Source organism: Equus asinus, chromosome 20, assembly GCF_041296235.1.
Source record: "Equus asinus isolate D_3611 breed Donkey chromosome 20, EquAss-T2T_v2, whole genome shotgun sequence".
Lineage (NCBI taxonomy): Eukaryota > Metazoa > Chordata > Mammalia > Perissodactyla > Equidae > Equus > Equus asinus.
This window is the reverse complement of record NC_091809.1, coordinates 60,142,918-60,157,560: the sequence shown is the minus strand read 5'-3', so window position 1 is coordinate 60,157,560 and position 14,643 is coordinate 60,142,918. Positions and strand designations below refer to the sequence as shown.

General features: G+C 37.4%; 1 protein-coding gene across 12 annotated transcripts in view; it reads left to right on the top strand.

The window, feature by feature from the left end:
• YAP1 (Yes1 associated transcriptional regulator) overlaps positions 1-13,954 on the top strand; it is a 112,669-nt gene extending 98,715 nt beyond the window's left edge. For all 12 annotated transcript variants that reach the window (XM_070490385.1, XM_070490383.1, XM_070490384.1 and 9 more), the window contains 3 exons: positions 4,848-4,978; positions 8,605-8,717; positions 10,249-13,954. In XM_070490385.1, the coding sequence (XP_070346486.1) occupies positions 4,848-4,978; positions 8,605-8,717; positions 10,249-10,487 (483 nt within the window). In that variant the 3' untranslated portion in view covers positions 10,488-13,954. The remainder of the gene's footprint in view (positions 1-4,847; positions 4,979-8,604; positions 8,718-10,248) is intronic.
• The last annotated feature ends 689 nt before the right edge of the window (positions 13,955-14,643 follow it).

Sequence of the window (14,643 nt, the reverse complement as noted above, 5' to 3'; positions counted from 1 at the left end):
CGAGGAATTATAAAGCTTACTCACAATGAGAACCCATGACTTATGTATTCCTCACTGGAAGCCGGCTAGCTTAGGGAAGAACTCTTTCCATTAGCTCTGACTCCATGTTCATTCTCCTTCAGATCTGATGAGGGTAAAGCATAGAGTAGGACACTTCCCCAAATTTTAATTTTCACTTTTAAGATCTGCCTCTTAAAAGTATCTCAGGGGCCGGCCCCATGGCATGGTGGTGAAGTTCAATACACTCCACTCCAGCAGCACGGGTTCTTGGGTTCGGATCCCAGGCACTGGCCTATACCACTTATCAAGCCATGCTGTGGCAGCAACCCACATATAGAAAGTAAAGGAAGATTGGCACAGATGTTAGCTCAGGGCTAATCTTCCTCAGTAAAACACAAAAACAAAACTATCTCTGTGTGGGTGTGTGTGCGCATGCGTGTATGTGTGTTTATGTGGGAAGGAGAAGTTACTGTTTTTATATTCAGTTGAACTCCAGAGTCATAGGTTATGAAAGGAGAAAAAAGATTGGCTTCTTTTCCTACATAAATACATAGTTTCCCTCCCCCATTTTTGACAATTTCTTTAAAATAGCAACAAAAATTTTCATCTTCCTTATTGAACACAGTGAAATAAATTATATTCACAGCAGATAAAAATATTAACGTAAGAATTAATGACTTGGGGGCGGGGCCTGCCAAGTCAACTTTAATTACTTAAAGCAACTTTGTCTTTAGCAAATACTGAGCTATATAAGAATATCCATTTTTAGATAATATATGTGTAAGTTATTATACATCAATTGTGACTCAGTAAAGCTGTTAAAAAATTATCTAAGGCATCTAATTAGCCATGTTCTTTTTGCTGTAACGGAAGTTTCAAAACTGAGCTGAATATTCATACCTTGAGTATGATTTCTATAATCTGTGTATGTTATTTGTATCATTAGCCTTATCACATTGTTTCGTTTTCATGCCAAATTCTTCTCTATTTGATTAATAATACTAACACCCTACCACCCTACCAGTAAATAGAGTGGCATTGTTTTCCTTGATCATTTCAGGTTCCATTTAGATGAATCCCTCAGTTAGTTATTCTTAGTTATGGCTCAAATATAGACTTGCTGAGAAGTGTGTTTCCATAGCCCTTTAGGGGACTGTACATCTTCTTAGGCAACTTGGAACAATTTGCTTTCTTATTCACATCTCTAATTTACCTTTCTTTGTAAATGTGGATAGTTAGTTCTGCAATGTCTGCCCACAGTAGAAGTTCAATTTTTAAAGGCAGCAAAAAGTAAAAATTTGACACTTTGAACAAGGAAAGTAGCAAAATTCAAAGTTAGCAGAAACATGGAGAGTCTGCACATGACAATTAGCTTTAACCTCATAAAACTATCTTGAAAAAGTGGGAACTGTATCAAAGAGAGTAAACAAAAAGTTGTAAAAACAATATGAAAGTTATTACGAATTTATTCAGTTATTTCAGAGTGATTTACTGGTTAGTGCCATGTCATGTACTTGCTTTATGCTACAAGGAGTTCAAAACTAGGTACACAGAAACATGAGGCATGCTACCTTGGATAGAAAGCAGATGAAGCTCTTTTCAAGATATTTGCAAACACTGCTGTATTTTGAAAGACCTACAGCTTCCTCACAGAACCCTAGGCATCAGCCTCATCCAGAGCCTATTTTATTCACTTTAAAATTTATTGCTGTTTACATCCTCATATTTTAATAGCAACATAAATTCTTCAAAGTATTAGAAGTTATTGTTTTATGCTCTAAAACAGTCCATTCATTCATTCAATGTGCCCTTAAGGGACAGAGAAGAAATAAAGAAATAATTACAATATTATGTGTTAAGTGCTAAGATCCTGTTACATATGTATGTTTAGGGTGTTAAAGAATTATGTCTATCTGTCTAATCCAGTTTGAAGGTGGAGATGGGACCCATCATGCAGAATTACCTAGAGAAGGTAACTGAGTCTTAAATAAGAAAGAAAGTGTTCTAGTCAAGAAGAGCATATGGAAAAACATGACCAAGAGAGAATGTGTCATACTATGGACCTGCAGGGAGCACACCCTCGTCATTTTAAAGTCACTTGTCACTTTGCAAGATGGGAATGGGAGAAATCAAAGATAGAGGATAGAGAGAAAACAAAATGGATCCCCAGAAGCTACTGGGAGAGTGAGTTAGGTTTAAACAGGAGGAGGGGCAAGAAAACCATTTTCTGAGACTGGAAGAAAAGTTATAAAGATGAGTATGAGTGAAGATAGCTTTGGGGGGAACAGGGAAGGGATGGCAGGAGGAGCCAGAAAACCATAAATTGTGCCTGATGGCCTCAATCTTCTTATTTAAATGGGGGAGAGATAGAAATGGACTTGACTGAATAGGGGTTTGAGGAGAGTGTGCCAGATTTGCAGTAGTGACCATGAGAGTGTGAGAGAAAACTGACCAAGGCCAAAACAAGAAATCAGTGAGTGGTACTAAGGGTCCAGCCAAGGCCAAAGACTATTACTTTATATGAACAGTCTGGACAGCTGTGTGATTTTTCTCTGGCATTTCTTATCAATCTCAGTATAAAAATGAAGCAAGCACATTTTTAATACTGATTCGGGTTTGGAATTTGCTGTGTTGAGATATGTGTATATCAGGAATGTGAAAAGTACTTGTGTATTTCAAATGACCAGCCGTGAGTTGAAGCTTGTAAGGAAGGGGGAAAAAATAGGAAACCAAAAGGAAGCCAATAGACTGGAATAGTAGTAGAGGGAAGGAACTGGAGTCCCTGAGGTTGGAAGGCTGGTACAGTGTGAGTGAGGTCATGCAGGAACTGGGTGGAAAGAAAAAATATGGTCCCAGAAAGCAGAATGAGTGCATCCAAGATTTCTGGGGAGAAATTTCTAAGCCAGTTCCAGGGTATTACCGAGGGACTTAACAATTGAAATACAATGGTGAAGTGGTCAGTATCATTGTAATTTAGAGATATAGGAATTTCAGTGACAGATTACCATATATAGTCATGCATTACAATATAGTTGTGCATCGTTTAACCATGGGAATGCATTCTGAGAAATGCATTGTCAGGTGATTTCGTTGTTGTGCAAACATCATAGAGTGTACTTACACAAATCTAGCCTACTCCACGCCTAGGCTATATGGTGCTAATCTTATGGGACCACCGTCATATATGCAATGTGCCGTTGACTGAGACGGCATTAGTGCAGGCACATGACTGTATAGGTTTTGTGCATGGATGTTGACAGTTCCAAAGTGATGGATATAGTTGCAATGAAGTGAAACACTGATTATTGTCCGAAACATGACTGAAGATTTTAGAAGTTGGTTTGGTTTTAAATAACAGGGTCTTGGCTGTGCAAGTGGGTGATTGAGGGAGGTGGAGATGAAGATCATTGGAATCCAGAAAGTCAAGGAGCTGTCATTTTGAGTGAATCATCCAACTAAAAATGTATAAATAACAAACATGTCTCACAACTACTATGATATTGACATCGTAATGAGCATAAATGGTATTTTAAGATATTTGCCACAGCTGCAACATGATATGAAAATGTCTCCTATTGTTGAAAAGTCAAAGGTATAGTAAATACTACTGTTGTTGCTTATATTTGTAATTGAAGAAAATGGTAAATTTCAGTTTGCAGTTAGTGGTATTTTTTTTCCTCCATCCAAGTTCAGAGACCCTCTCCATTCTGTCATGATCCTCAGGTTAAGAAACTCACGTTTAAAGGATGGTATATCCAGAAGGCATAAACTTGAATAAAAAGAAGTGATTTTTGCATGAGGAAGAATTTGTAGTATAGAAATGGTGATATAGAGCTCAGAGGATATCTCTCACTGCCTCTCGACCCAGTGATGACTGTGGGAGTGAGGGGACTGGGGACGGTGGGTGTGTGCCTCAGTGAGTAAGCTTGGCTCAGAAAGGCTGCAGCCAGGGCAGTGTCCTTTGTGATTAAAAGCCATAGTTCAAGTCAAACCAGAAAAGTTGAAGGACAGGAAGCTGATGCTCTAGCAGCGATGATGTTTATGAGGCCTTGAGAGAGACAGTGGAAATTCTTAGAGAAGGGAACAATGAATGGATGAAAAGATGAGAAAAAGGATAGAGTAGTAATGAATGTGTTAGAGATTGGCCAGAGTGAGAAGACCTAGCCTTGAGGCTCTGGGGAAATATAAGGCTGAGGCCTCGAATGTTTGAAGCTTGTTGAGGCTGACCTTCTGGAACCATCAGGGTAGTAGTGGCCCATAGCTTTTGCTCAGGTTTCCAGAAAGAAATTGTTGGATGCCCCTGAAGGTAGTTCAAGATAGAAAAACTTGAAGTCAAAATGAAACACTTGATAGCAAAGTATAGAACAATGCATGGGGCAGTGGAGGGAATTGGTATCTTATGGTAAATCATCAAATGTTGTTCTTCCAACTTTGTTTTTATTACTGGTACTGAACACAAAAAATCATATGAAGGTTGGTGAGTAAAAATAAACTTTAAGAAGAATTCTTTTTTGGAAGACCAGACTTGCCATCCTGCCCCAAAGGAGGGATTTGAGAGTATCTGCCAGAGTAAGGAAAATAACAAAATGAAACTAGGTAGTAAAGTATATGTGTTTTTTGGAGTTCGTAAGACTAGATACACTTTCAATTTATATAATTTAATTTTCAGTCACTTGAAATGGATAGAAGAACTTGGTCTCTCTGGGAAACTTATTAACGTTAAAATATATGTTAATATTCAACTTTATGTGTACATGGTTACCCTAATGTGCGCTTTATTTCTTTAAACCTAACAATAAATTTGTTAATTAGTAAATTCTGTGATTCTGTTTGTGTTTGTTTTCTAGGAATTAGCTCTCCGTAGCCAGTTACCAACACTGGAGCAGGATGGTGGGACTCAAAATCCAGTATCTTCTCCTGGGATGTCTCAGGAATTGAGAACAATGACGACCAATAGCTCAGATCCCTTTCTTAACAGGTTAGTTAGAGTTGGCTACTGGCCGATATCTGAAGAGGATCATAGCTTTAAGATTATTCTCCTTGGTACTTGTAATAAGCTGTTTGAACATCTGTGTGGGCCAAAAACCGTAGCTGTAAATGAATCTCTCCATAAATGGCAAGTACAATAAAACTTGAGGATTAAAAGCAGGCTCCTGTGAGAGGAAGTGAGATGTTCAGACTTGTAGAGTGGATACTTATTCAGTCACGTGTTTGCTTCTGCCTATACTGTTGACTAACAGTTAAAATTACAGGATCATGAAGGAACTTGTGAATGCCTTTCTATGAAAGCAAGTGAACTGCATCTTAAATCTACTTAGGGCTACATTGTAAGGATCATTGCAAGGAATTTTCCACGTGAGTGTTCAACCTGAGAGGTTTTACTGCAATAGCCCTGTAAGGCCTCATTTCTTAAGGGCTATAGTTTAAGGAGATAAAATCTATGGTTGTGCCGCTTTCAAAAAAAAATGTGTTAATGTTAAAAGGCAGTATTTGAAAATAACATAGCTTAAGGATGTTTTTTGGTGAGTTACCACAAATCTTGTATTTCAGGCAAATTACAAAAATGTGATTATATATAGCGCTATGTTGAAAACTGCAAGCTGAAACAGGTCATATTCTTTGTCTAGAAAGCCACTTAAAATTAAGATTTGACTACAATTCATTCTTCTAGGTTGTAAAATATTTATGGAATTTCAGTTTTAAAAATATGGAACAGGGCCAGCCCTGGTGACCTAGTGGTTAGGTTCACCGCCCTCCGCTTCGGCAGCCCAGGTTCAGTTCCTGGGCACAGTCCTACTCCACTCATCTGTCAGTGGCCATGCTGTGGTGGTGGCTCTCATATAAAAAGAGGAAGATTGGCAATAGATGTTAGCTCAGGGTGAATTTTCCTCAGCAAAAAAATATATATATATGGAACAAATACTTTCTGTTCTTTGTGCTTTTCATTTTTGTTTTTTAACCAATTCTAAACAATGCATTTTTAAAAATATTTAAAGATACTTGGTTTGGGAAAGCTATTATGCTGCCCTTTCACTTCTCACCAGTTGAATTGAAAACTTCATGATCCTAAGAAAAATGAAATATCTTATCCTACCAAAATATTTAGTACAATAGAATTTCCCATGGCTTGCGCAGTGTTAAGATTAGTGCTGGTGGCCTAATTGGTGGGTTTGGTTTGGAAAACCATCTAAAATGTATTTTGAGTTTGTATTTACTCTTCTGATACCTCAGTTTAAAGTTGTCCAAAAATTGAGTGTATTATACAAGATTATAGTTCTGAACTTAAACTGCGTTTAATTAGTAAAGGTCATAGCCACAGAACTTTTTTTTTTTTTTCCACAAGGGAAATTTCAGATCAATATAATTCCAGTACCCATCTCATTGAAGGCCTCTACTGATCCAGGGATAAAATTAGACTATTTAGAAAAATGAGTGGACTGAATACCCTTCTTGATAGTCTTTGTGAAGATCTTTCTTAAAACTTTTGATGGGAGCTGGGCTACAGTTTGTTACTCTGTTTTCTGGTTACAGTCACAGAGTGGTAGATCCTCAGTGTTATCAGTCTAAGGGCAGAATTCTGTGTCCACTCTCTGTAATGCCCTCAGTGTCTAAAACACACATCTGACTATAACGTTTCTCTTTTCAAAAACTCTTTTGGTTTCCCCATTGCCTGTCATTCGATTCTTACATATTCCTTAAGCTCTAAACACTGTTCCCTAACTTGCCACAGAGTTGACTCTTAGTAGTGGTGTGACATCCCCTTTACCCCCCTTTCACCCTGAGATCCTTCAAAACTGGCTCTGATGTCCCCTCCGTGAAACCTTTCCCCTGTATTTTTCAAGCTCCCTCCTCTTTGTCCTGAAAGCACTTTGCTCACATAGCCCTTGTGTATGATTCATTCATGTATTTGTTCATCTCCCTCCCCGAAGTCGTGAGCCTCTCAAAAAGCATCAGTTGTAGGTTTTTCTTGTTGTCGTTAACGTTAACCTCTGTATCCTTAGAGCCTAGTCTAATGCCCATCACTTAGTAGCAGATGCTCAATGAATGTTATTGAACGAGTGAGGGCTGCAGGCAGTGGGGTTCTGCAGGGAGCAGTTCCTAATCAGGGAAATGGCCCTGTGAACTGTCCTCAGGAACGCCCATGTGCTTCCCCTGTGGCTTGGAAGGAACTCTGCACAACTGTGTAAATTCAGCTCTTCTGAAACAGAGTCTTGAGTGTCTGATATGTGCCCTGTACTTAGCAGTGGGAATAGAGTGATGACTAGGCCCAGGCCCTTTTCCCAGATCAGGGCAGGCAAAATAAAAACAAACCACATCCTGAGGCTTTCTCCTGCAAGGCTGCATTGTATACAAATGGTCTCAGAGGCAGATTTGTCTTTTCTTGGATCTGCGTTAGACTTTTGAATCTTGCCAAAATCTCGCAGAAGCGTTAGAGTAAACCAGTGGTTGCAATGTACAGAATGAGGGAGAAGAGGACAGCAAATGCATTGAGTAATTTAGGGCAGAAATTTGGGGGACTGAGCTTTCAACCTTGAGCAACTGTTAAAGCTTGTTTTTAAAGCTTAGTTGTTTTTTGTTTTTTAACTTTTGTGTAAGCTGAACAGCTGTTTAAATGTCCAAACTATGGGGAAGGTTGAAGTTCACATCCTGGTCAGAGACCATTAAGAATAAAACTGCCTTTATTTTACACTTTACCATAAGATTTTCTAGAATTAGTAGAACCCCAAATTTTACAGTCGGTGCCAGCTGGTGTCTACATGCTACTAACTTGGGAAAGTGTTCTACTTATGAAAGTAATGTTCTGAGGATATTTAGCATACTTGTATGTAAATCTGAGAAACTTTTTCTTTTAGCCTGAAGTAAAAATCTGTCTTGGCTTACATTTCTGTTTTTCTCAAGATAAGTGCCTTGTAGTGTTTTTTTGTTGTTTTATTAATCTTTCCTTCAACTGGAACTCTAAGGACTCCTATTTATGCTGAGGTGTTTGGGGTTTTTCCCCTTCAACAGAAGCAAGATTGAGCTGGAGTTATCAGCAATGACTCATCTGTTTTGGCCTAGTCCAAAAAGGAATTCTGGTTCTTTATTTTGGGTTGATTTTTCCTTGGCTTAAACTCTCTACATGAGAGCTGGGGATTTAACGTGAGTCTAGTGCAGACCTGTCTCACCGCCCACCTGGAGTTTGTGTTTTGACCCATGCCTGTTCTGCCACTGCTTGGAAGGTTGAGACCTTGAAATAAGTGAGCTTTGTGGATCCCCAGATGCAAATGGTATTACAGAGAGACTACCTGTACTGAGAATTTTCTGTCAGCTAGGAAAACTGAGTGTATCTTTTTTTTCCCTTATTGCCACCAAGCGCAGAACCTTAGGAGAGATCTTGGCCCCTTAAAGCTGCCAGCTTCAATTAGGATTAACTTGTCTATTTCACTTCATAGCGTAAGGGCTGTGGATGGGGCCCCAAAGGAGAGTACTTGTTTCAGACATTGCAGGGCAGGAATTTTCACTAATCCTCTTTGAGAATCATGTTGGTACTCAGCAGGTGTTTATTTTTATTTTGAAATCATTTTAAAAATGTTTTCTGTCGGTCTTTAACTCTCATTCTTGTAGTGGCACCTACCACTCTCGAGATGAGAGTACAGACAGTGGACTAAGCATGAGCAGCTACAGTGTCCCTCGAACCCCAGATGACTTCTTAAACAGTGTTGATGAAATGGATACAGGTTGGTATTCTTTATTCTTCTTAGTAATCTGGCTTTCAGTCAGATAGATCATTTTATCACCAGGTCTAATAAGCTGTTGAGAGCAAAGATTATTGAAAAGAAAACCAATTAAAATCCTGTAAACTTCAATTCATATCCAGTCTGCCTTTGTTTCTATATAGCAGTTTGTAATTTAAGTCTTTGGTTCCCAGTTTTTAAATGTCATGGATATCTTAGCTCTGTTTGAACAAAACTGATGACCTATTTTAGCATTTAAAATATTAATTGTCAAAGCAGTTGAGGACCCTATTAGAAGTCTCTCTTATTATAGATTTGTATTCTTAATTCTTAATTTTTGGAGAGAGATTTCTATATGATTCATATCTCTGTTTCTGTGTGTGATGCAGTATCTGCTTCCCTCTTTTCTCTGAGGGTTTTTGGTCCAACTTAGGCATTATGGAGCTCTGGAAACCTGGTGGGAAAGGCTAGGTGGTGGGGCTCACCTACTTTATCATTAGAATAGATGCAAAGTTTTTGCAGGAGCTAAGAAATACCTACTTCGCAGGAATAATTAAAGAACCATTTCTCCTTTGGCTTACCTGGTGACCACTGACCGCCCTGGACTTGATAGCTGTCAGAGGGCATGCATGGGCAGGGAAATGGAGGAGTTCTCCAAACTAGCTAGTTCTTCAGCTGACATCCTGTGAGAGTGTTTGGCAAGTCTTTTGTGCCTGTAATCATCCAGCTCATGGCTTTGATGCTTCCTAGAATCCACACCACCCTCTCCTCCCTGCTTATCTAAACCTTAAATTATCCTTAGGAGTCACTTCAAACCCATCTCATTCACAACATGTTTCCTTATTCCTCTGTCCTCCATTTCTCTCTTCTCCAAACTTAAGTGTTGATACTAGTTTTTTCTGAAAGCATGTTCCATTGAAGCTCTAACAAACGTTAATGTTGTCATGTGCAAAAACGGTTCTGTGGCCAGGTAAATTTGGGAGACCTGCAAGCAAAGCTAGGAAGATTTATTTGTTCAGGGACTTTTGGGAGGCTTGTTTTCCTGTTATGAATGTGAATCTCCAAGAGTAGAATAGAGTTTTCATCCAGTCCTTTTATTTTAGTGTTCCCCAAAGTGTACTTAAGGGAAAGACAGTTCTATACCATTCATTTTTATATTTTATCTTATGGTGGTGCATATCTGGAAGAGAGTCAAGTAGTGATGCTGTTATGTAGTGAACTTGTTCTTTCTCCCTTGCTGTATATAATTTTTCAAGGGATTTTAAATTTTTTCATGACCCCCTTCAGTGTTCAGTACATAGTAATAAACAGTCAAGCTGTTGGTTCAGTATCTGAACAAATGTTGGAGCAAAAGTAAACCTGGAGTTATTTTGTTATCTGCGGGTGGTTTGGCCTGAAATAAACTCTGGGCATCAGTTCAGGAGGTGGGTCAGGAGTACTTTTCTTTCTCTGTGCATTTCTGTATGCTCATGTGATACAGCTCTGGTGTCAGCTTTTCTAAAAAGACCTTATTCTCTCCTTCTCTTCCAACTAGGTGATACTATCAACCAAAGCACCCTACCCTCACAGCAGAACCGTTTCCCAGACTACCTTGAAGCCATTCCTGGGACAAATGTGGACCTTGGAACACTGGAGGGAGACGGAATGAACATAGAAGGAGAGGAGTTGATGCCAAGTCTGCAGGAAGCTTTGAGTTCTGACATCCTTAATGACATGGAGTCTGTTTTGGCTGCCACCAAGCTAGATAAAGAAAGCTTTCTTACATGGTTATAGAGCCCTCAGGTAGACTGAATTCTACATCTGTGAAGGATCTAAGGAGATAAGACATATATACCTGAAATGTCCAAATAAGCCAGTTGCGATCTTCTGGCTAATACAGAAAAAGATGAACAAACGTCCAGCAAGACTCTTTCATCCACTAGTTTGCTCTTCCTTGTCCATTGCTGCTGTTAATATATTGCTGACCTCTTTCATAGTTGGCTCTAAAGAATCAAAAAAAACTTTTTTTGTTTCTTTTGCTATTATAACTACTGTTCGTTTCGGGGGCTGGGGGAAGTGAGCCTGTTTGGATGATGGATGCCATTCCTTTTGCCCAGTTAGATGTTCACCAATCATTTTAACTAAATACTCAGACTTGGAAGTCAAATGCTTCATGTCACAGCATTTAGTTTGTTCAAGCAGTTGTTTCTTCAGCTGCCTTTGGCCAGTGGGAAAACATGACTTACTGGTCTGACAAGCCAAAAATGTTGTATCTGACATTAAGTACTCAATGCTGATCTGAAGAGATAGCTGAAACTAAGGCTGAAGACTGTTTTCCTTTCAGTGTTCTTTTTTCTCCTAGTGCTATCATTAGTCACATAGTGACCTTGATTTTATTTTAGGAGCTTATAAGGCATGAGACAGTTTCCATAGAAATATATTAATTATTGCCACCTACTCTAGTATAGGTTTTGGTTTTATTGTGGGTTTGTTTTGTTTTGTTTTTGTTTTGTTTGGGTTGATTGGGTTTTTTTCAGAACCTAGGCAAATGACCATAGTAGTGAATCTGTTTATAGTTGTAGCTTGGGACGGTTATTGTAGTTCCTTTGGTAAAATCTACATTTCCTGATTTTTTACCATCATATTTAAATCTTGATTATCTGCTCTATATATACCCACACACACACTTATGATGTTTATGATAGTGTGATAGCAGAATGTATCTTTTTTTAGGTTTCCCTACTTTCCAATTTATTTTAAAATGGTAGCTTCGAATGTATGCATTTAGAATAAATGACTAGTAGTTTATATTTCACAGGTAGTTTAAATCTGGTTGGGGCCGTCTGCAGATGGCTGAGGTAGTTTAGTGTTCTAGAAAGGGCTATTGTTATGGATCGTGCCTTGAGGAGTACTGTATGCCCTCTGGGTACACAATAAATATTATCTGATGAATTTGAAAGAAGCAAACAAGAAATGGCTTTATTTTCCCCTTGTTACTTCCTTGGACTAATTTTAAGTTTTGATGGGACATAACTGAGTAGGTTCATAATATCCCTGACAGAAGTAAGCTTTATATAGTGGTGCACCCTCCTTTAGCTTGGGAAGTTTTACCTTCGCCTTAGTTTTGGAAGTAAATAAATTCTAGTACTTTAGTTCTCATTTGTAATGAACACATTAAAGGTTACTTTGAAATATTGCCTACAAGATTGTTCTTACTTATAAGACTTGCTCCTACTTCTATGTGCTAAGAAGAATTGACCCTCGACAGTATGTAGGATACTGTAAGGTCACAAGTTAGCTGGTAAAGTGATCAGATTAATAAATGTATATTGGTAGTTGAATTTAGCAAAGAAATAGAGATAATCATGATTATACTTTTATTTTTACAGGAAGAGATATAACTAGAGTATGTGTCTACAGGAGTAATAATGGTTTCCAAAGAGTATTTTTTAAAGGAACAAAATGAGCATGAATCAACTCTTCAGTATAAGCTATGAAGTAATAGTTGGTTGTGAATTATAGTGGCACCAAGCTAGTACCTCTATGATTAAGGGTTTTTCAGTGTGTCTAGAATAAGCCCTTATTTTCAAGGGTTTATAACAGACATAAAATCTCTTCCTGGCTAAAACTGCTATGAAAAGCCTCCGCTTGGGAAGATAGATTTTTTTTTCCTAATTACAAAATCTGAGTAATTTGACCCTTCAATTTAGAGGAGTGCAAAAGTTGGAAGAAGTTTTATATTAAGTACTTTCAGTGCTCAAAAAAATGCAATCACTATGTTGTATATAATGATTCATAGGTCGATCATGCGTAATAATTAACTCTAAGGCTTCTATTAAGAAAACAACAGAAAGATTAAATCTTGAAATAAGTCTAGGGGGAAATGGCCACTGTGCAAATGCATCATTTTTGTTTTTGTTTTAAAGAGTAATGAAATTCTACCTAGAATGCATAATTGAGTATATGGATGATATAGCATGTTGGGTTTTTTATGTGCAGAAGATCAAAGCTACTTGGAAGGAGTGCCTACAATTTGCCAGTAAGCCACAAATTAAGATCACATCTTATATATCAACAGAGTAGCTTTAGGTTAGCGGGAGGGTGGAAAGGTGGGAGGGGGGTTGTGAAGACTTAGTGGGACCTTGATAGATAACTTTATAAGCTTCTTTTTCTTAATCAAGACTCATCTTGCATCCTTGTCATTAAAGGCAGTTGTTCCTAAAATTTCAGTCACTTAAGTACACCCACAAAACAAGAAAATGGAGTTCTTTGTTTCCCCTTGACTTTAATTTGCCCAGTTATACCTCAATGTTGTAGCAGTACTGTGGTAACTGACAGACACAGTGCTTGGATTGTATCGTACCCTCTGTACTGACCTGAAGGAGGCCTAAGAGTCCTTTCTCTTTCTGAGTTGGAATCACAGCCTTGATGTGGTCTTTCTTGTTTTGTGTCCCTGTTCCTAATGTAAAAGTGTTTAACTGCTTCTTGGTTGTATTGGATAGCATTGGGATAAGATTTTAACTGGGTATTCTTGAATTGCTTTTACAATAAACCAATTTTATAATCTTTAAATTTATCAGCTTTTTACATTTGTGTTCTTTTCAGTTAGTGCTGCTTAGATCTACTTATGAGTGATGGAGCACGTTGATTTGGAGTTTCAGATTTTCCAAAGCACTATTTGTTGTAATAATTATTTTTTAAATATAGTGCCTTTGTTAAAAAAGAAAAAGAACATAAGGAAGTGACTTTTATACAAGTAATATTGCTGTTTCAGTATTCATATTAAATAGATGCATTCTATATGGAACCTTGACAGAAACACTGAAGAATAACAGTAATTAATTGTGTAATTCATAATTCATACCAGTCAGTGTTGAAACTCAAACAGTGCAAAAGTAGGAGGCAGTATCCAGTGATTAACAGTTTCATAGCTTTTGCACATCTGAGAAGAGTGCTCAGATGAATTTTACCTTCCATAAGCATGTTTTTATAAGAATTGTGGGTGTGCCTATCTTAACAATTGTTTTCTGTATCTGGAAAAAGTATTCTCCACATTTTAAATGTTTTATATTAGAGAATTCTTTAATGCACACTTGTCAAATATATATATATAGTACCAATGTTACCTTTTTATTTTTTGTTTTAGCTGTAAGAGCATGCTCGTATGTTAGGTACTTACATAAATTGTTACATTATTTTTTCTTATGTAATACCTTTCTGTTTGTTTATGTGGTTCAAATATATTCTTTCTTTAAACTCTTCTTTGTTGTTTTTAACAATATATTTAAAACTTTTTTGGCTTCTTAATGGTCTTCCAATAGAATGAATAGTAGTAATAAAAGGAAATAAAAGGTGATTACAGTAGTAACTGGTAGACAGGTTAAACTTAAGGTTAGTTTGACATTTGGAACTTCTGCAGGACAGATATAATCCTTTGAACTTTATGTTCTGTACTCTTCACATAGACTCTCCCCATCAATGATAGTTTGTAAGCAGAAGTGTGTCTCCTTCATTCTTAAATGACTTTATTACATGTAACAGCACAGAAGAAACTGAGAAGAACTTGACACAGTCTTTCAAAATAAATTTTGAAATTTATTGAAATTTCCAAAATATAACACTTATATTAGTGAAAATTATTAGTTCTTGTTTTATAAATAAAAACATAAATTTAAGTGGTAGGTCCTGAACTTTGAGTAAGAAGTAGATTTGATTGTCTTTGAAAATGATTTATTTCTGTGTTTGTGTATATAATAAATTATTGGCACATCAGTTTTGGTGAGGCAAATCTGAAGACATTTCATATTTTATTATGTATGATTTCTTTACCGTAGTATAACACTAATTTTGTGGGGCTTGAAATTTATTGTTTCCCTTATCTTGTGCAAAATGTAGTGCTTGTACATCTTAGCTCATAACCATACCTTCTGTCTATAGGCGTTGCACCTCT